We start from the raw sequence: 22,276 nt of genomic DNA, 5'->3' as shown, positions 1-22,276 counted from the left end.
GATGGTACACAGCTCCAGGGACAGGCCACGGCTGGAGGGTGTGTGAGCACCATGGGGTGGGGATGGGGTGGGAGGTGCATGGCTAGATGGGCAAAGGGTCCGGGGATCAGCCCGCATTGCGGAAGGAAGTGACAGAGCCATCATAATGGTTGTGCGAAAAGGTGTTTTAATGTGTTGTACAAACCCCACTCGCGATGGTGTCCTACCCCCCACCCCCATCCCCCAGTGCCCTCCGTGATCCTCGACGTGTGTGGCCCTCCTAGCTCTACCACTGTGTCTTGGTGTTTCCCCGCATCAGAGGTGGAGGCAGTCTGCTGCTTACCTTGTCCCGTGACCTCCGATGTCCCTGGCAAGCGTCTTCTGGGGCCGGAGGGCCCAGGCTCACTTGTCGGCGGAACATGCACATCCGTGTCGCCCTGTCCCGTGTGCTGACTGCAAGACGTGGCCTCATCAGAGGGGTGGGGCTCAGGGGAGCTGGTGGCCACCATCGCCATTTCATGGGACTGGTCTGGCTTGACACCCAGTGCCCCCATTCTTCCGGTCAGTGTCCACTAGGCCCTGGGGTTCATCTGGGAACGGAGAGGCAGCTGGTTCGAGCCCCGGCTACCCTGCATCATCTGGCTCTGCCAGCCCTGGCAGTGCCCCATTGTCTGCACCATAGTGTCTGTGCCCTTGGCGATGCTCCTCAGTGACTGGGCCATGCTTTGCAGTGCCTCAGACATACCCACCTGCGACTGGGACAAGCTCCGCAGTGCCTCAGCCATGCCCATCTGAGAGCGGGACATGTCCAGCAGAACCTCATCAAGGTCAGCCTGGTAGTGGGTAACATCCCCCAGCGAGTCGGACGTTCTGCCGAGAACCTTGGCCATGATCTTCACCGACTGCGTGACACCTTGGATACCTTCACTCATGGTGCCGACGTTTTGCACGAACCTCACCGCTGCGGTCTCCACTCATGAAGTGTTGGCCTCAGTGCCACCCGTTGCTGGCACCATCTCCTGCGCCACTAGTCTATGGGATTCCTCCAAGTGCTATGGATCTGCTGGAGTGACACTGAGGTCTCTCTCTCAACATCCAGTTTGGTCCCTATCGTCTCCATCAGCTCCAGGTACCCCTGTACCACAGGCTCAGCATCAGGCTGGGGTCCAGCTGGGTCCTGAGATCTAACAGCCCTCTGGCAGCTGTCTCGCCTGGGGGTTCCTGCCTCCACCCGATGTGCATCATTAGCGGTTGGTGCTCACCAGATTGTGCCCCAGACCAATGTCCACTAACTTGTCCCACCGAGGTGTGTATATCTGCACTGGTGGGGGATGACAGCTGTGCCGTGGCTGTTGTGGCACCCTCGGAGTCAGGAGAGGGGGCCGCCTGGGATGAGCTGGCGCCGTCTGCTGGAGGACCTGCGAGAAAATGGACATGTCGTCAGTGGGAGGGATGGGTCAGTCAGTAAGGCAATCATTACTCACGTTTGACAGGTGCTCAGGGTGGAACCTGGTGTTTCCCCATCTCTGAGGGGAATCAGGGGTTATGGGGAGAAGGCAGGAAAATGGGGATCAGAAAAATATCAGCCATGATTGAATGGTGGACCAGATTCGATGGGCCTAGTGGCCTAATTCTGTTCCTATGTCTTATGATCTCTGCGGCGTCTGCCAGCCTTCACGTGGATGACTGATCTGTCCTCAGCCACCCCCCTCACCTCCAGAGCAGGTTCCTCGAAGGAGGTGAGAATTCCTATGTCTGGCACCCCTCCGCCTGTCTGAGCCCTCTGCTGATGGTTATGGGAGAACTTTTCCTGAGGAGACTCCGAGAGGGCATTGTTAGCTGCACGCATGGTTCACAGTGATGGAAGAGGTGGTGTGAAGTAGGTGTTCGGGGGGCAGTTGAGGGGGTAGAGGAGGGGCTGAGAGCCGCATGGGGAGGTGGGGGTGGATTCTCCCTTGGAGGGGGCGGGGGGGGGGGGGGGGGGGGGGTGGACGGCGTTGGTGTCTATTCCCTCGAGCTGACTGGTCGTTGATGTTCTTCCTGCACTGAAGGCCAGTCCTCCTGGTCACATCCCTGAGCTGACAGCTGCCGCCACCTCGTACCAGGCAGCACTCTCCGGGACCCTCGGGGGAACTGGCCTCCATGGTGTCTAACAACTTCCCAGGGCAGCATCTCCGAATCTTGGGGCTGGTCTCCTGGGCGACATTGTCACGAGCTGGCTAGGGTTGGCTGAGCAAGTGCAGCTTAACTGCTGCTCGACCTTGTTAGCGGGGGGCTGGCGAGCGCAGTCCCGACAATCAGCTGGCGAGCCTTCATTTGCGAAGAGTAGCCCGTGAGGCCTCGTTAAGTGGACCAATTAACGTCGAATTGCGTTAATGGCCCCACTGGGCCGAGCAGCGGGAAGCTCACAGCAATTCCCGCTCGCTGGCACACTTAGAAATGTTTCCGGAGAGACTCGTGTACATTGTTTATTTTGTCGGTGTTGTAAAACCAAAAATACCTCAATAAAATGTTTATTAGAAAAAAAAAGATGTTTCCGGAGAATTGCGCCCAATGTCTATAAGACACAGGAACCTCTGGTATTAAAACCAGGTTGGCTGACTCAATGAGCTAGAAAATTTGGGTTACTGAGGAATTACAATTGACAGTAATTTGAGAACTCTCACTTACCCTCTGCATTGGAATTGCTTGATGGTGTACAAAAATGTTATCTAAGGATAAGCGTAGAGTGTCCGTATCATCAAGTTGGGTTCTTTTTTTTTGCCAAGTGCTTGGCTGCTTGTGTATTTAATTAATTATAAACTCCACTAACAATGAGCTGGAGTGAGATTGGGGCATGTGCCACTTGACAGTTTCCACTTTTCATTTGGACCGTAGTATTTTACTGTTTTGTTTTCTATTTCAGATACTTCCCAAGCTCCAGCTAGACCTCCTAAGCCACTGCCCCGAAGGACTGCACCAGATGGTTACCACAAGAAAAACCATGTTCAAGAGCCAACCTCTTTGCCCAGTAGCCAAGCAGGAGAAAATGTGGATGCTAAAATTGCAAAACTGATGGGAGAAGGCTACTCCTTTGAAGATGTAAAACGTGCTCTTCTGATAGCTAACAATAATGTAGAGATGGCAAGAAATATTTTAAGAGAATTTGCCTGCTTTCCTCCTATTTCACCACGCCTCAATCCGTAGCAAGGAGCTGTTCCAAAATTTCCGAAGATCATTGAATTTTAAAGTAGCATTCAACTGGTGGAACAATTGTGTGCTGACTGAGTACAGACTGTTTCTGCGGGTTTCTTGAAAAAGATTCTGGTAGGAGATAGAGAGTGATGCTTTTGTATTTTTATTAGCCATAATGTTAAGAATCAGGGTTCAACTCAGAAGAAAGTTTACTGTCCTTGAATTTCATTCCTGTGAATTGCTTGAGATCTCTGCTGCTTAACGCTGTCAAAAACTTATTGAAGTCATCTGAACTATTTTAAGTGGGACATACAGTCTTATCGGTCTCAGTATTTTTTTACGTCTGGGGTCTGTCAACCCTGCTGCAGCATTCCTTTCACGTCATCTGCACTGATGGGGACACACTGCCGTTTTTGACCTCTTTTCCCTCATCATTTAATCTCGGCACAGACTGAATGAGTTCTTTCTGAAGATGCTTTAATTTGCTGCATTTCAGTCTATTCAACAGGTGCAAAAAGCATGTGGCCTTCACTACTGAGTCTTTTCTGAGATAAAGTGAAATTTCTTTATTAAAAAAAAAACTAATTTCTGAATGTGGAGTTACATATATTTGTCCATGTATTGCCTTTTAAGGTAGTATTTTGACTGTAACCGTGGCAGCTTTCCATTGTGCACAGCTTTAATGTATTTTTAAAATTATTTTCTATTTCCCTTCTTATTTTATGACCCAGCTACTTCATCTGTGTTGTATTATGACAGAACAAAACTAGTTTTGAGGTTTCTGGTTAATGCAGCAAAGATGCTGATGTACCTTTGTGAATTGAGACATTGCTTACTGGATCAATTCCAAAGTATAGATTTGTCAGTTTTAAAAAAAAATTAAATAATTCATAGTGCTGGATGTAGGGATGAATCAGACAATAGACACCATCTATACACTGATTATGGCCAAATGAATGTAAAACTGCCTCCATTCAATTATGTGCCAATATGTTAATAGAACTGTGTAGTAGAATAGAGTATCAGTTTTGACATTTGTGAATATACAGTGGGACAAAACCATAATTTCTGGTAATATATTATCAGCATCAGCACCCTTTTGTCTGGAACTGTCTGAACTTGTCTGGAAAAGTTGAGCGTAGTCAATTTGCATGTCTGGCATCACTGTAGTTTAGAGCCAGTTTTAGCCAACTATTCAGCCCGAAGAAAGAATCAGGCTTTGCGCTGCTAACATTGTGCCAGATGACATGGTAGCTGTGAATGATGAACAGCTTCCTGTCAATTCATAAAGTGTCTACTCCTTTCTTCACCGTGATAGGGGATCATATTTGCTCTATAATGGATGACAAACTGACTTGGTTCTGTCGATGCCAGTTCTCTAGGTTACATTGGCGAAAGGAGTGGTTGGTTCAGATTTGCCTTGTGTCACCATAATTTCCGGTGAATCAAAACTCAGGGCAAATATCCATCGTTGTTATGTAAAAGATGACTAGTCTTCGTAACAATGTTCAGTCAGTAGCATTGCAGGTAACTGGTTAGCTTTAAGGCCTATTCAGGTCTGAGTGGTAGTTCCTTATTCTGAAAGGTTTAAGGTGTCTTGATCACTAAAGTAAGAAACCGAAAGACAGTATTAAAACTAACTTGTCATTTAAACCACTGACTGAATGATGCATAACATTGTGGCTATTGAATATTTTATATCTTTCATTAAATTGCAGCAACAGGTTTATGGCAGTTTCTTGATCTTGGCTCCAGTGAGTACTGTATTTTATGGTACGCCATCAGCTACGGAATGGTCAGAATATGTCTTCTGCTATCATACTGACCTCTATTGGTCAATCCACACAATAGCAATGGTAAAGTTATAGACAACCCTGTGGATCTTAAAATAATTTGAACTTTGAAGGGATGAGCGGAAGTCGCAAAGAATATTTTCAATGTAATTTTTATTTTTGCTATATTTATAAATGCATCAATGCACTCAATCTTGCTCACCATAATTCCCACTGGATTAAATACAGTTGGGGTAATTTTGGCATTGGGTGGTCATGTGAAATTGGAGAACAATTGTTGTGGTTTTCATTTCCAGTCAATAACATTGTTTTATACTATTGTTTAAATTTTGAAGGTGACTGATGCTGTAGCCAATTTGTGTTTCCTGTGAAATGGGGGCCCATTGCCGATGGGGAATGGAATGTTCGATTTTCAGTTTCTCGCCCCAATCTAAATCAAAATGATACCTCTGTGAGTGTAGTGGGAGAATTGCTGCTTTCCATTAAAAGTTAACAAAAATGTTAAGGCATTTTTTTTTTTTCAGTTTGACAGCCAATGCACAGTGTTAATGTTGTTAGTCATTATTAGTGTTGTGTTAAGGTGTACTTAATTTTGTTGTCCGGAGAATGAGACAAACTATTTAGGTTTTAAAATCCTGGACAATGATCGATCTGTTCAATTGAGGATGCACCCCCTCACCAGGTTACTGACAGATCACCATTCTAGATCTACAGAAAAGCCAGCAGCAGTTATTAGAACTTTTAGATTTTGAAATCTGATTCAGGAGTGGCACTTGTTTTGCCAAATGGTTTACCTTCAATAAATTTGAATGACATCCTTTTGCCATGCACATAACATCCGATATTGAGATTTGCGTTCATTCTCAATTTGGCTTTTTCCCTTTGCACTGGCCCTCTTGTCTTAGTTTCCTTATGTCTTTTAGTTGTAAATGTTTGAAGCTAAATAGTTATAACGTACATTAATGGTAAAATCTCTCTTGAGGCACCCATAACTGGAGATGTATATTGTTCATAGGCTACATTTGTTGCACAAAGTCTGAGCTCTGGAAAGCTTGACGTTTGTGACATTGCGAGTATTTAGAGGACATTGATATGTTGACATTATGGGACCTCCTGAATTTATGACTGATAAAACCAGTGAAAAATGTACAGTCCTATAGCAAACTTGCAGGCACTAGCCATCCTGCAGATGATATTGAGCTGCCGTCTAACTTTCTCTAGGCTCACAATGTAACCATATTTTTCTGCTGGAAGTCACACAGCTATTTTCATGCAACCGTTTATAGTAGGTTCATTTGTGCTGAAGATGTGATTCAAAGACCAAGTGTTTTTCATTTGAATGATGAGCAAAAGTCTGTTTTATAAAAAATGTATTCTGGTGTGATACATTAACATTACTCTGTACTTCTGAGCTGATCGACACCTCCCTGAAATGACGCAGTACACTACCAAGGACTGCCTGCAGGTGGAAGCCTCCTCATTCTTAAATAAGAAACTACTGCAGTTTTTTTAATCATGGTTTTTCTTCATCTAACTCAAAATTCTGTTGAGCAGGATGCCCTTTTCTTTGTCTAACAAGTAGCAAAGTGTGTGCAATTAATTTATACTTTGTTCAATGTTCTTTTGATCTTTTTTCAATTGAGTATTCAGTAACCGTTTAAATACTTTATCTGTTCATGTAAAATATTTTATAAAAATCAGTATTAACAAATAAATTGTGTCCATTTTTAAAATATTTTTATTATTTCTGTTGGAGTGAAAGGTCATTGTTTTTTTTTAAGATTGTGAATGCTGATACAGTGCCTGGAACCTTTTTTGTACAAGTGGACTAGTTTTGTCATTTTAAACTGCAGAGTCCAAAAAAATCCTTTCCATACTCATGAAACAGGAGCACAGGTTTACAATGACTCAGATTTTATTGTCTCATACGGGTTTGCAAGCTTCCATTCCACTAGTCTTCCCTGAAAATGCCAAATGATTAGCGTATCTCACAAATGAAAGCCCAGAAAGTTGGGTAATTTCCAGTGACTTTAATATTTTATCTTGTGCATTCTTCCCCTCACTGGACAGTTTAATAAGGTCTGATATTCTTAATATTGTGAAATAATACAGGAATCATTTGCTGCTCAAATTTGCAAATGAATCCACAATACATTCTCGAGAAAGAACTGATCAAGGAAACATTTGTGAGAATTTTTGAGTGACCATCTTCAAACGTTTTTGGTACCTAGTGTGATCGCAGTTCAAAAAGTAGGCATTTTAAGTAATCATGAATTAATGGCCAGTCCTTAATGATGGATACATTAAAGGAATACTGTGCCAATCAACTTGTATAAATGACAACAGGCAATATTTTGCTTCCTTCCCACTATGAGCACTTGTTCACTGAATGTATAATTACTCATTGAGTCTCCGATGTTTCAAAACTCTACAAAATATTTATCTGTGATGGTGATGATTTTATCACTCCTGCCATAATTGCTTTTAACAAATTGCCTGCAGAACAAAATCTTGTGTTAAAAGAGAAAGAGCAGCAGACCATCCAAGTAAATCTCTAACTCGGGTGCCAGTAAACTTTATTATGTACCCACTCTTATCTGGTGGGGTTTAGTGGCATTAGCATTGCTATATTAAGATGAGGGTTTTCCATGTATCTCTATTTTTGCTAGTTGGAAGTCCAGGATTTGGGGTGGAATAAATTTGGAACTCTTCGACAAATGTCAATTGATGTTAGATCAATTATTAATCTTAAAATTGAGAATGGGTTCTGCTAAGCTGAAGGTGCACCGCAGTGCCAGCTGTAGGCACCAGATTTTGCATCATTTGACTTTAGCCACTGAGTGCATGGTCTTTTCAGATTGGGCTACTTTCTGTTGACCAAGCTTAGAGGTGAGGAGATGGCTGATGGAGGTGGTGGTAGTGTTGGGTTGGGTTGAATAGAGAAGAAGGGATCTGTCTATATACGTTTAAAAGATTATATGGGCCTTAAAAAGAGTGCAGCATAGATTTACAGGAATGAGACCCAAGCTTCAACAAGGAAAGATTGAATAAACTAGAATTTTATTTCCTGGAATTTAAAGGTTATTGGGTGACTTGATCAATGTTTCCAAAGTATTAAGGGGAACAGATGATAAATGGGAAGAAACTATTTTTGAAAGTTGGGAAGTCCGGACTAGGGGGCATAATCTATTATTTAGAGCCCAGACTGTAATGAGGAAGCACTTCTTAACAAAAAGGTAGAAGAAATTTTGAACACTTCTACGAATGGCAATTAATGTTAAATCAAGTGATAATTTAAAAACAGAATAGATTTTGTTAAGCCAAAGATATTTCGGGAATTTGGGGCAAAAGCAATTATATGGAGTTAGGTTGAAGGTGTGTGCTTGCTGAATGGAACAAACTTGATTGGTTAAATAGCCTAGTCCTGTCCCTATGTTCCTAAATATGTGCAGCGGGATTCTCCCTTCTGGGGACTAAGTCCGCACGCCGGCAGGAAAACTGGCGCCAACCACTCCGGCACTTCTGGGGGCTAGGTGGACGCCTGAGGGGTTGGCGCCGCTCCAACCGGCGGCGAAGGAATTGTGCGAGTTCACGCATGCACCGAAGAGCTGGTGTGATCTCGCGCATACGCGGAACCGGTGGCGTGATTCTGCGCATGCGCAGACCAGCCGGCGTATTCTGGTGCATGCGGATTGGGTCATCTTCTCCGCGCCGGCCATGGCAAAGCCCTAGAGGGGCCGATGCGGAAGGAAGAAATGCCCCCACGGCACAGGCCCGCCCGCAGATCGGTGGGCCCCGATCATGGGCCAGGCCACCGTGGGGCCCCCTCTAAGGCCGGACCCATCCCCCCCCCCCCAGGACCGGCCCTGCCAACTCCTGCCGTGTGGGACCATGCCTAACCCACGCCGGCAGGACTGGCCACAAACGGACAGCCGCTCGGCCTATCGGAGCCCGGAGAATTGCCGGGGGGGCGCTGCCAACGGCCCCCGACCACACCCGAAAACCAGTGCCGGAGAATACAGTAGCTGGCGTTGGGGCTGGATTCGCGCCGCCCCCCAGGGATTCACTGACCCGGCGGAGGGTCGCAGAATCTCGCCCGTACTGTCTCCAACAGTCTGGATACTTTATGTAGAATATTCTAATCACGAAACATCAAAAATTGTTGACATTAACTTTTCGATAAATGCTGTTAAACTGTAATACTGATGTTGCCTTAATGTTCAGAATTTTTACTTCATGATATATGCAAATTAAATAGTTAAATTACGTAGTAGTAATTGCTATAAGGTTTAATGCAAAATTATAGACAAATTGTCTTCGTAATCGTTGGACAAGATTCGCTAACATTATATAGTACAACTGCCGGCCACTTTTGAAGATTTTTTTTTTAATCACTTACAGGATTAGTGACCCTCCAAGTGTTTTCATGCATGAGTAGATTTATCTGTGCAGACAGACCTCATACAGGCAGACTGTTGAACCAATTGGAGTACTTGACAAGTTGGAGAATGATCCATGTCGGATTTTTTCAAGTATCTGGATTATTTGCTTACATTTGTTGTTTAATGAGCTAAACCTACTTTGGTTCCATGCTAATTAACACAATATAGGGTCAATAATGTTGCAGTGCTGCAGCCCTTTTATATAAAAAAAATTTAGAGTACCCAATTCACTTTTTCCAATTAAGGGGCAATTTAGTGTGGCCAATCCACCTAGCCTGCACATCTTTGGGTTGTGGGGGCGAAACCCACGCAACACGGGGAGAATGTGCAAACTCCGCACGGACAGTGACCCAGAGCCGGGATCGAACCTGGGACTTCGGCGCCGTGAGGCTGCAGGGCTAATCCACTGTGCCACCGTGGTGTGCAGCCCTTTTTTAAAGTAGTCTCTCATAGCTTCTGATTATGCACATAATGAGTTGTAGCTTTGCCAGTTGAAATGAATGAAATTTGAAATTGACTGAAAAGATCACATTTTCTACTGGCTACAGATTAAGTTATAGATTATTTTACTGATATATGTGTTGTGTTATGTACTCTGGGATAACACAGGCTGCAACTGGATGTAGCTTTAACCAAAAGATACTCCAGACTTTGAAGTTGGTTCCATCTGATTTATTGAACCAGTAGCACAGTTCTCTATGAGTTCGACTCTCTGCTAACCTAAGTGTGGTTACTCTGAATGACTGAACCAGACTAGCTCTTAGCCACGTGCTGGAGGTATGATACTGTAGATACACCCTGACTCACTCTGTAGATGTTCATCAGTGGAAAGAGATGGAGTGTGAGTGCCTCGTGCCTTTTATAGTGAGATACCACCCCTGAGTGTCCTGCCTGCTCATTGGTCATGTCCTGTTCTCTGTGTTCATTAGCTGTCTGTCTGTGCCTGTCTGTATATCATTATCTGCATGTCTGCATATCACGATAATGTGCAGGAACATAAAATGTCTGTGGACTCATTACACACAAAATATATATGCCTTTACCTCTAAAATATCTACATCGTTCTTCAGAAAAAAACTGATCACGTAGGCTGTTAAAATCCACCTGTAACTTGACCATCAAAATAGGTTCCTCAGCTTCATCTTTAAACTGCTACTGACATTCAGCAAAGCCCACCTGCCTGGGAGTATGCTGATCAACCACCACCATAATTTTAGCACTGAAGTCAGTCGAGAATAGATGCAAAACAGGGATTAAATGTTAATTTTTGACACTTACTTGTCAGGCCCTGGCCCCAGACTACACTCATCTCTTTTCCCACCCCCATATTTGCCCCAGTCCTCGCCTTAATGGGGCTAAACAGGAGTTTATAAATTTGCTAGATATGAGAGTTGATACAAGATGCATTAAAATGTAGAATAGAAATATCCAGAGACATGGGAAAACATTGGCTTAAACCTTTTTCGAAAAATAACAGGAGGTTTACAAATGCTCTCCATTATTAATGCACAAGTCAAGCAGCAGGTTCAGGTGAAGAAGAAATGAATAGCGAATTGGCATAACTTACTGTTCAATTAATAATAATCTTTATTATTTTACTTAAATTATTTGGTCATTCTACCCATTGCCATGCACAGACAGCTCTCCCTCGATCTTGTTTAAGAACCCTGCTGTTTGCATATTAAACTCCACTTTCAGTGGAGTGTTCAATTTAAGGTTTGTATTCGTAACATACGTATCCTTTTAACAATTTGATGATTGTTAATGCAATCAGCTTTTCTGGATCATAAAGAGAACTGTTTAAACTATTGCATATGGAAAGTATTTCTTGCAGATATGAGTTTGGTTAAAAATTGTAATTTTGCTTTGTCTCTTTGCTTCTCTTTCCATACCCAATCCTTTCTTCCCATTTCTTTCACAATCTTTGAATCTAATTGGGGAGATAGTCTGTTGTTTCCATGACTCTAATGGACACTTGCTCTAATAAGATTTGAGTCATTATATTCTCCAACAAATCTTGTCCTTCTCGAGGGCAACTAGGGATTGGTAAATAAATGTTGGTTGAGCCAGCAACATCTACATCCTGTGAAAGAATTAAAAAAACGAAATGCTTGGACGTAATGAGGGATACAGGTACAGTTGGTCCGAACTAGCATGGTCTGTTCTGTAGCCATTTATTTTTCATTTAAAGAGGATAACTCACTCCTTTTTTGATTAATTCTATTAAAGATGATCATTTTCATTTCAAAACAATATTGAATGAGTAGAGAGATGGGTACACAATCTGAGATTATGATCAGTTATTATCAAATTATTGCACAGAAGCAGATGCTACCTGAACACGGAAAAATATATGGAATGATTGCAGTTTGATTTGGTGAGCATATTTTATTACCAACTTTTTAAAACTAATAATTGAATGAATGCAGGTTTTAGCACATTGGAGGAGGAAACAAAATTACAAACTTTCATGATCAGAGTTATGGACTATTGTAATTTGCTAATAGTTCCAGGGTAAGTTCCTAATTTCTCCACCTTTCGTGCAACCAGTTACTTCAACAGGTTAAATAGAATTCAGGAAATGAACAGAGGCAGTGGTATTTCTGATTTTCTCCATGCATACTTTACCTTTTTCAATATCCGACTCTTGAATGTTCATAGAATCCCTCCAGGGGCTGGTTTAGCAGACTGGGCTAAATCACTGGCTTTTAAAGCAGACCAAGACAGGCCAGCAGCACGGTTCAATTCTCGTACCAGCCTCCCCGAACAGGCGCTGGAATGTGGCGACTAGGGGCTTTTCACAGTAACTTCATTGAAGCCTACTCGTGACAATAAGCGATTTTCATTTTATTTCCGTGCAAAAGGAGGCCATTTGAGTCTATACCGAGACTCTGAAAGAACCCCAAATGTATGCCCTATCCCTATAGCCCCATCCAACCCTTGGACACTAAGGGACAATTTGGAATGGCCAATCCACCTAATCTGCACATCTTTGGGCTGTGGGAGGAAATCAGAGCACCCGGAGGAAACCCATACAGGCATGGGGAGACTGTGCAAACTCCACACAGTCACCCAAGCTTGGAATTGAACCTGGGGCCCTGGTGCTGTGAGGCAGCAGTGCTAACCACTATACCGCCGTGCAAATTCTACTTTTTTCTAGAAGCTGTGCAATCTAACCCCTAAACTTGGTAGTGGGAATTCTTATAATTTTTGAGTTAGTTTTGCTCTGTCCATCAGTTCTGTGCTCATGGGGCATTTTAAATATTTAACTAGTGTGAGTCCAAGTTGTGAAGCACCAATCCACCACTTGACAACATTTAAATACCAGCTTTAGTAACCTCAAAATTTGTAACTCAATCCAATAGCCTGAAAGCTAGTTAAAAACTGGAATCTTTGGCTAGCCCTTGTCCATATATTCAATTAGCAGCTGAGCTGAGCATTGTACCTCTGCTTCTGCAAGACGTCGAACATAAACAAGCTCAAGGGTAGAATTTTGATCAGTTCTTATCACTGAATAAATAATACACTGCAGACCATTTAAAGCTTCAAAACATTTATTTTTTTTAGCAAACTGGAAAGAGTAAAGATCATGAACTGTTTTTGCACAGGGAATCAGGCTAACTAATTTGGGTCACTCCCATATGATCGAATAACTTCAATTTCATTTTCATTACAGGGATTTATACTGATGTTTGCACAGCTCCATCCACTTTTCCATGCAACCGCCAAGTTATATTTTTTTGTTGATATGAGTGGGGGCTGTGTGGATCTATGTTGTAGGATTAGGAGACAGCATTATTTTTCCCCGGATGTGTGTAATTCTGAGGCTTGTTCAATCATTGAGGAATTGCCAATTCTTTGTGGAACCTTTTAAGTCCACCTAGTGTACATTATGTACCTATACAACAGAAAATACATCATACCTCATATATCATGGATTAAGAACAAAAAAGTCAAGATGTCAAAATGACCCAAATTTAGTTAATTGCCTGCACTGTCAACATACAGTAAATATTCTGTGGAGGTAAGTGAATTTCCAAGGGTTCACAACCTCTTTGAATGTGCTACAACAAACATCTGACAAATATTTTTTAAAAGTCTAAATCTCACTCCAGTACATGAAATAAGGGGCATCACAGAAATGGAGATTGTAGTTTGCAAAGAAAAAAATAGCCCATATATCAGGTCACCACAGAAACTATGTGAATAAATTCCTTAAACGTGCACAGTCTTAGCATGTTTATCATACAAACATCTTGTGTATTCATCAGTCATCCCACATTGTCTAGACATTTAGTACATTTATGGCAAATTAAACACCTGATTAATTGCTAGCTTCAACTTTTATTTTTTTCTTAAAAAAAAACTTTTATCTGGTGAAATCCTTATGGGGACCCAGTCAGTATGCAATGACATTGTAAACACATTCTTTGGGTGTATTTACAATGCTACACACAGTAATCAGAGTTGACTTTTCCCATCCTCAACAGTTTTGCTCATATTATGTCTACATAATGCACAAATGTTATAACATAGTTGCCGAGTTGTCAAACGGTTTTGCAGAGTACTTGTAAACAAAATAGTTTGATTCCTATTTATCATTTATATTTGGCCTCAAATTTTCATACCTTCTTGGATCCCATTTCCCCAACACACTATTTAAGAATGTTATCTGTAGATGCCTCAGTTAAGATTAGTATAAAAGGATGCATTAATTGAAAACGCATCTCTTCCCTTCCTTTTTCCAGTTCCATTGGGAGGCACATTGGATGAAAATATGTGGATGTATTTTTCTAACATGATGTTAGTGTGAGGGCAGAAGGATACAGCATTATAAAAACAGACACATTCCAACAAATTCAAATTGGCCATTAAGCTGTGCAACTAGTTGGTTAAACTGGCATCAAGGCTGAGACAAGGATCAGGAAAATCTAAATGTTAGCCAGTGATTGATTAGGGCCAGTGGAACCTCCATTATCTGTGCTCTGATTATCTGTTAGAACATCTGAAGGATAAAAGCTTTGCATGAGTTGTTCTTTTCCAACAGTCTCTTAAGCCCAATCTCCCCCAATATAAATAAACTTTGCAACCCAGAATGGTTAAATTCAATACTTATCAACTTATCTACCTTCCCATTTGTTAGGTGATGGATGTGTGGTAGCAAACACTAAAATTCAGAGATTCCGTTATTTGCTAGGGATTTCCTCCATCATTAAGGATAATGGATGTTCCGCTGAAGTCTAACAATGGTTTAACATCAACTCAACTGGTGGATTTCTTGAAATTGTTGCTTTGTACCAACACTTACTAACCAGAATTGCCATGTAAATTAACCTGAAGCTAATATTTAAAAAAATACATTTGAAATATGACCACATTAACCCATAAACCAATGCCATAAGGAAATGGCACATGAAAGCATTCACCACCCCCTGGAAAATTATATTAACATTTAAAGCAAACACATCAGTGCAGATATTCAAAACAATGAAACACGTTTTTTTAAAAAGCCGTCACTTGTTGCAATGGGGCATTCTATATTATCCCTTGGAGGACTGAGTCCCTTAGTGTGAGTAAGAAATATCCCAAGTCACCTCTTTCTAATATTAGTCATGTGCTGTATGTGTTGAATCCCATGAAAAGTTACTGCTTATTTACTTCATCGTGTCTGAAAGGAGATAATTTCCCCTTGTGTATAACTGCTCAAGTAAAATGCTTCTTCAGTCCTCAAAGAGTAACAAACAGATTCACTGTGTTTCATTAAAAATATTTGGATATTCAGCTGGAGATATTTGTACTTCTGTGTCTTAGAGATAAGGCATTGCCAGTGGTGGTGGAGCATGGCAATTTCAACTCGCTGCCGATTTCAGCATATCTTACAATTAACTCTTTCAATGGCAATCATGTCCTTGGCCAATCTGTATCTTAATAGATGTTTTCTTTCCCTAGAAAGAAGGGAAAAGAACAAGCTGCTATCATCAAATTGGAAAGCACATCAGATCTTGTACAGTCCTCAGTCAATTATACTCTTTCTTTTACCCTTTGGCTTCAATGTAATTTGCGCTATAACTGAAATGTGGACCGAATAGGGCACACGGCCTCACAGCACCGAGTACCCAGGTTCGATCTAGGCTCCGGATCACTGTCCGTGTGGAGTTTGCACATTCTCCCCGTGTTGGCATAGGTCTCACCCCCCACAACACAAAAGGTGTGCAGAGTAGGTGGATTGGCCACACTAAATTGCCCCTTAAATAGGAAAAAAAGGAATTGGGTACTTTAAATTTAAAAAGAAATGTGGACTGATAATGACGAGGGGAATGGGAAATATAGGCCTGTAGTGAACAATGGAAATCCGTTTAACCAACTGATCTCAGAATTGAATTGAAAAAGAAACAAATCACAGGCGGAATTAGCATTAAATTAGTTAAGTAAGGAAATGAGTGTTCATACAGGAATGAGATGCAACAGTTGTTCCCCTTCTGGAAGCAGTTGATTGGCATTGTATTAATAATTATCACATTATTGAAAGGGTACTTGTGCTGCTGAGCTTGAGATCTAACTTTCATACAAACCCTGTAAGTTCATAAAGAACTAGGAGGCTAAGTGCGAGATGCCATTTGGGCCAAGTAAATGGTGCAGCAATGTAAAACAAATACATCAAGTCCTCACTTGAAGTTGTGTTTGAGTTCATGAAAGTCAAATGACTAAGTGAATCATGGGTTTCCATAGGAATCAATGTTAAAGCCTGAGTATTTTTCTGGGTGAGGAAATATCTGAAAGAGCTTCTATGTACAAGTTGAAATACTGTGGTGAAACATTGTGTATTCCTAACTTACAAAATACAATACATCACCAAAAATACAATATACAATTGAATTGTTTTTAAAAATTAGAGTGCTCAGTTCTACTACATAGTATTTTTGATTGAGGTTAGTGCAGGTAGCAGCTGAAGTCTCAGAACTACCTGTACTGATCATCTTCCAGCACTAGATGGAGCTGGCAACTGAAGAACTAGAGCTAGGAGCTGCTGAAGAACATAATCTTTATTGTCACAAGTAGGCTTACATTAACACTGCAATGAAGTTACTGTAAAAAGCCCCTAGTCACCACGTTCCGTCGCCTGTTCGAGTTCACAGAGGGAGAATTCAGAATGTCCAAATCACCTAACAGCATGTCTTTCGGGATTAATGGGAATGGAGCACCTGGAGGAAACTCACACAGACGCAGGGAGAATGTACAGACTCCACGCAGACAGTGACCCAAGCCGGGAATTGAACCTGGGACCCTGGAGTTGTGAGGCAACAGTGCTGCCCTAAGACATAGAAGCAAAATTTGGCCATTCGGCCCATCAAGTTCTGCTCCGTCATTCAAGCATGGCTGATATGTTTTTCATCTCCACTCTCCTGCCTTCTCCCCATAACCCCTGATTTTATTGATCAAGAACCTATCTATCTCTTAAGACACACAATGATTTAGCCTGCGGCAAAGAGATCATGAGGATTAAGGGTAAGAACAGTGGCTGCGAGAGAAGGGTGGGAGACAAAAAAAGCCAGTAGTTCACAAGAGCAGGCGGAATGGGGGAAAAGTCAATGTAGCAGTGAGCTGACAGGCCACAAAAAAGGAAGTCGAGCAAACAACATTGAAGTGAAACTGGCAACGTTGAATATATATTGACTGTTAAGGATTTTGAAATGAATCAACATAATTCACATAATCTTTGTTCCTTGAACTTGCCAACTAATTTGTACATTAATAGATGTAATTTGTACATCCCAAGTAATGTATATGAGTGTACATACAATACTAATATACATTAGATAGGAGAACTGAACAAGACCAGTAACAGACTGAGGAGTGCTCTGGGAATATTGAATTTGAATGCACTAAAAATAAATTATTTTGCAGTTCAAAATTACACAGTAAAGCGATGGGGCTGAATTCTCCGCCATTGGGATGCTCCGCTTTGTTGGCGGCACGGCGGTTTCCCGCCAGCGTGGGGGTGCCCCACAATGGGAAACCCCATTGACCAGCCGGCGAAACGGAGATCCCGCCAGCGCGTTGAACCAGAAATCTGCCACGGCGGGACAGAGAATCCAGACCCGGGATTTTTACCTGAGGAATTAATGGTGGCGGATTGTGAAGTAAAATAATAATAATAAAATAATCTTTATCAGTGTCACAAGTAGGCTTACGTCATACTGCAATGAAATTACTGTGAAAACACTGGTAGAAAGCAAAATGTGTCATTCTTGTACAATTTGAGCCTACAACTCTCAATTCTAGTTTCCCCTGGAATAGGTCAATCAGTAAAGCTCAGTTGAAATTATAATCAAGTTATGCAGATCACAAAAGTCCACGCTGTACTATTTTGGCTGATTTCAAAAGGTTGCAGTAAATAGCAACTTTGGCGCAGGAGGAAGGTAGAATTACCAAATATTCTCCTACCATGTTCATTGCTGCATTGGCAACAGTTAGAAATGTTACATGTGTGGAAATTGCCCTGGGGCAGTATACAAAACTGTACGGCCCATTTTGTCCTCCAAGTAGTCCAAAGGGCGGCATGGTAGCACTGTGGTTAGCACTATTGCATCATAGCGCCAGGGACTCTGGTTCGATTCCCGGCTTGGGTCACTATCTGTGCGGAGTCGGCACGTCCTTCCCCATGTCTGTGTGGGTTTCCTACGGGTGCTTGTTAAGTTAATTGGACATTCTGAATTCTCCCTCAGTGTACCTGAACAGGCGCCGTAGTTTGGTGAGTAGTGAATTTTCACAGTAACTTCATTGCAGTTTTAATGTAAGCTTACTTGTGTGTGATATGCCTATGGGCCATATCATAGTTGGATGGTAGGAGACCACCATCCAGCAGGTGGCGGTACAAACACAAAATGCTGTCTAAGACCAAGGTCATGTGACCTGGGACCTGCCTATAAAGAGAGGAACATCCGGCCATCTATAGAACAGATATAGAGGGTAATAAGATGTACATGTAATTGGTCAGCACAAGGTGCAAGTTCCAGAGGAGTAGCAAGACTCCATGATAACGTGCTCAGTATCAGATTGTCATCCTACCGCACGATTCACAATAACAGGATCTTGGTTTGGACAGATCAAAGTGTTTGATGTTCTTCAAAGCTTACAAAAGCTATAAAGAAGAGTAAGATAGAGTATGAGAGTAAACTTGCTCAGAATATAAAAACAGACAGTAAAAGTTTTTACAAATACATAAGACAAAAAAGAGTGGCTACGGTAAATATTGGTCCTTTAGAGGATGAGAAGGGAGTTTTAATAATGGGAAATGAGGAAATGGCTGAGGAACTGAACAGGTTTTTTGGGTCGGTCTTCACAGTGGAAGACACAAATAACATGCCAGCGACTGATAGAAATGAGGCTATGACAGGTGAGGACCTTGAGAGGATTGTTATCACTAAGGAGGGAGTGATGGGCAAGCTAACGGGGCTAAAGGTAGACAAGTCTCCTGGCCCTGATGGAATGCATCCCAGAGTGCTAAAAGAGATGGCTAGGGAAATTGCAGATGCACTAGTGATAATTTACCAAAATTCACTAGACTCTGGGGTGGTCCCGGTGGATTGGAAATTAGCAAACGTGACGCCACTGTTTAAAAAAGGAGGTAGGCAGAAAGCAGGAAATTATAGGCCAGTGAGCTTAACTTCGGTAGTAGGGAAGATGCTGGAATCTATCATCAAGGAAGAAATTGCGAGGCATCTGGATAGAAATTGTCCCATTGGGCAGACGCAGCATGGGTTCGTAAAGGGCAGGTCATGCCTAACTAATTTAGTGGAATTTTTTGAGGACATTACCAGTGCAGTAGATAACGGGGAGCCGATGGATGTGGTATATCTGGATTTCCAGAAAGCCTTTGACAAGGTGCCACACAAAAGGTTGCTTCATAAGATAAAGATGCATGGCATTAAGGGTAAAGTAGTAGCATGGATAGAGGATTGGTTAATTAATAGAAAGCAAAGAGTTGGGATAAATGGGTGTTTCTCTGGTTGGCAATCAGTAGCTAGTGGTGTCCCTCAGGGATCCGTGTTGGGCCCACAATTGTTCACAATTTACATAGATGATTTGGAGTTGGGGACCAAGGGCAATGTGTCCAAGTTTGCGGATGACACTAAGATGAGTAGTAAAGCGAAAAGTGCAGAGGATACTGGAAGTCTGCAGAGGGATTTGGATAGGTTAAGTGAATGGGCTAGGGTCTGGCAGATGGAATACAATGTTGACAAATGTGAGGTTATCCATTTTGGTAGGAATAACAGCAAACGGGATTATTATTTAAACAATAAAATATTAAAGCATGCCGCTGTTCAGAGAGACTTGGGTGTGCTAGTGCATGAGTCACAGAAGGTTGGTTTACAAGTGCAACAGGTGAATAAGACGGCAAATGGAATTTTGTCCTTCATTGCTAGAGGGATGGAGTTTAAGACTAGGGAGGTTATGTTGCAATTGTACAAGGTGTTAGTGCGGCCACACCTGGAGTATTGTGTTCAGTTTTGGTCTCCTTACTTGAGAAAGGACGTACTGGCGCTGGAGGGTGTGCAGAGGAGATTCACTAGGTTAATCCCAGAGCTGAAGGGGTTGGATTATGAGGAGAGGTTGAGTAGACTGGGACTGTACTCATTGGAATTTAGAAGGACGAGGGGGGATCTTATAGAAACATTTAAAATTATGAAGGGAATAGATAGGATAGATGCGGGCAGGTTGTTTCCACTGGCGGGTGACAGCAGAACTAGGGGACATAGCCTCAAAATAAGGGGAAGTAGATTTAGGACTGAGTTTAGGAGGAACTTCTTCACCCAAAGGGTTGTGAATCTATGGAATTCCTTGCCCAGTGAAGCAGTTGAGGCTCCTTCATTACATGTTTTTAAGGTAAAGATAGATAGTTTTTTGAAGAATAAAGGGATTAAGGGTTATGGTGTTCGGGCCGGAAAGTGGAGCTGAGTCCACAAAAGATCAGCCATGATCTAATTGAATGGCGGAGCAGGCTCGAGGGGCCAGATGGCCTACTCCTGCTCCTAGTTCTTATAATAGTACAAGGGACCAAACACAACATCTACTTGTGACACTAATAAAAAATTTTATTTAAAAAAGGATGTTCCCGATGTTGGGGGTGTTGAGAACCAGGGGTCACAGTCTGAGCATACTGAGTAGACCATTTCGGACAGAGATGAGAACTTTCTTCACCCGGAGAGTGGTCGGCCTGTGGAATTTGTTACCAAAGGAAGTAGCTGAGGCCAAAACATTGTATGATTTCAAGAAGCAGTTAGATATAGCACTTGGGGCGAAGGGGGTGAAAGGAAATGGGGGGAATGTGGGATTAGGCTATTGAGTTGGATGATCAGACACGATCATAATGAATTGTAGAGCAGGCTCGAAGGGCTGAATGGCCTCCTCTTGCTCCTATTTTCTATGTTTCTAAAACCACTTTCTGTTTAGCCATGCACATGAGGAATGGCTCGTTGGGTGAGGTGTTAAACAAAGTGTAGGAGATATGGTACAGTTCCCCAGTCAATACCTTCAAAGAGGAGGGAAAAATATTGGAAGTTATGTAGAAATTGCATCCCTTTGTTTCACAAGTCAATGTTCAAAAACTCAAACTACTCGATGTTTTTTTTTAAAAACCCATGCCGACAGTGAAGCCCTATAAAGATTAACTAAGGTCTTGAGTCTTATCAGTTCCAGCAGTCAATGCTAAGTGGATAATCAAGATTATATGGAACAAATTGCAGTAGGCCAGTGGCGATGACCATTTCCATGGCACGAGGACCTGTCAACTGTAGCTTCCAGATTTTGGAAAGCAATCTAAACTCTGGACTGTGTTGTAGTTGAACTTGGAATTTTAACCAGAATGGATGAGAATACAAAATAAATTTGAGAAGATAATTTTTCTATTTCTCATCGTCAACATTCACAATTATAGAAGCTCTACAGTGCAGAAGGAGGCCACTCAGCCCATTGAGTCTGCACCGACCCACCGAAAGAGCGCCCTACCCAGGCCCAGTCCCCCCCCCCCCCCCCCCCCCCCGCCCTATCCCCATGGCCCCACCTACATGGGGCAATTTAGTGTTGTCAACCCACCTAATATTACATCCCCTGTGTGATGCCAGAATAACTCCTTTGATATTTAAAAAAACACATTTAATCAGGGTTGATATCCCAGCACAGGCTGTTCAGAATGAAAGAGAGTAGATGAGTGAGGCCAAAAGTGCAAACTTAAAATAAAATAACATGCAATTCACATGTAAAACATGCAGAATTTAAAATTCAAGGGAATCTACCAAATTGAGCAATTTGTAAAATAATTTTAGGCTCTTCTCATAACTTTGCTTTGGAAGGGCAGATTAATTATTCCCTTACTTTTGTAAATCATATGGCAATTATCCCGAAAGCCACTCATCAAGATAACCTCTCACTTTTCAGTCTTGGGATTTGAATGACATCCATAAACCACTTGAGCATTATTCTTCAGGTTTATGATGATGCTGAAATTAAATTGTACCTTCAATACTTACCCTCAACCTATTGTTAGTTTCAACAGACAATGGCACTTCCAGTAATAACAGTGATGACAGCTAATGTAGCAATGTAATTAGAGTCATTTTATTAGGAGTGGCTGGAGTGCTTTTGTGCTTTTATGGAGAGACATACCTGGCTTATTGAGACAACATAGTTATACAGCTGAGGAACCCGCCGTTGTGTGGTTGTTATCTCCTTTATTTATCTTCTTGATCTCATCAGCAGTGCCTCTTTCATTGGTTTTGGTTTTAGATGTTGGGCTGTTGGAGAATCACAGTGCAGAGTCAATTTCCATTTATGTTTGAAACACAAGAAAGAAACTATTGCTGCAGCAATTCTACCATCATATGTACA

General features: G+C 42.1%; 2 protein-coding genes across 9 annotated transcripts in view; one reads left to right on the top strand and one right to left on the bottom strand.

Moving 5' to 3' along the window:
• The window catches only part of cblb (Cbl proto-oncogene B, E3 ubiquitin protein ligase), a 238,651-nt gene extending 231,972 nt beyond the window's left edge, over positions 1 to 6,679 (top strand). For all 5 annotated transcript variants that reach the window (XM_038801840.1, XM_038801836.1, XM_038801837.1 and 2 more), the window contains one exon: positions 2,885 to 6,679. In XM_038801840.1, the coding sequence (XP_038657768.1) occupies positions 2,885 to 3,165 (281 nt within the window). In that variant the 3' untranslated portion in view covers positions 3,166 to 6,679. The remainder of the gene's footprint in view (positions 1 to 2,884) is intronic.
• A 6,245-nt stretch (positions 6,680 to 12,924) lies between these two features.
• alcama (activated leukocyte cell adhesion molecule a) overlaps positions 12,925 to 22,276 on the bottom strand; it is a 340,167-nt gene continuing 330,815 nt past the window's right edge. For all 4 annotated transcript variants that reach the window (XM_038801832.1, XM_038801835.1, XM_038801833.1 and 1 more), the window contains exons 15-16: positions 22,055 to 22,182; positions 12,925 to 15,333 (exon numbers count right to left, since the gene is read on the bottom strand). In XM_038801832.1, coding sequence (XP_038657760.1) covers positions 22,077 to 22,182 — 106 coding nt within the window. In that variant the 3' untranslated portion in view covers positions 12,925 to 15,333; positions 22,055 to 22,076. The remainder of the gene's footprint in view (positions 15,334 to 22,054; positions 22,183 to 22,276) is intronic.

The sequence above is a fragment of the Scyliorhinus canicula genome, chromosome 7 (genome assembly GCF_902713615.1).
Source record: "Scyliorhinus canicula chromosome 7, sScyCan1.1, whole genome shotgun sequence".
Taxonomy (NCBI): domain Eukaryota; kingdom Metazoa; phylum Chordata; class Chondrichthyes; order Carcharhiniformes; family Scyliorhinidae; genus Scyliorhinus; species Scyliorhinus canicula.
The sequence above is the reverse complement of the archived record's forward strand: the minus strand, read 5'-3'. Positions and strand labels throughout refer to the sequence as shown.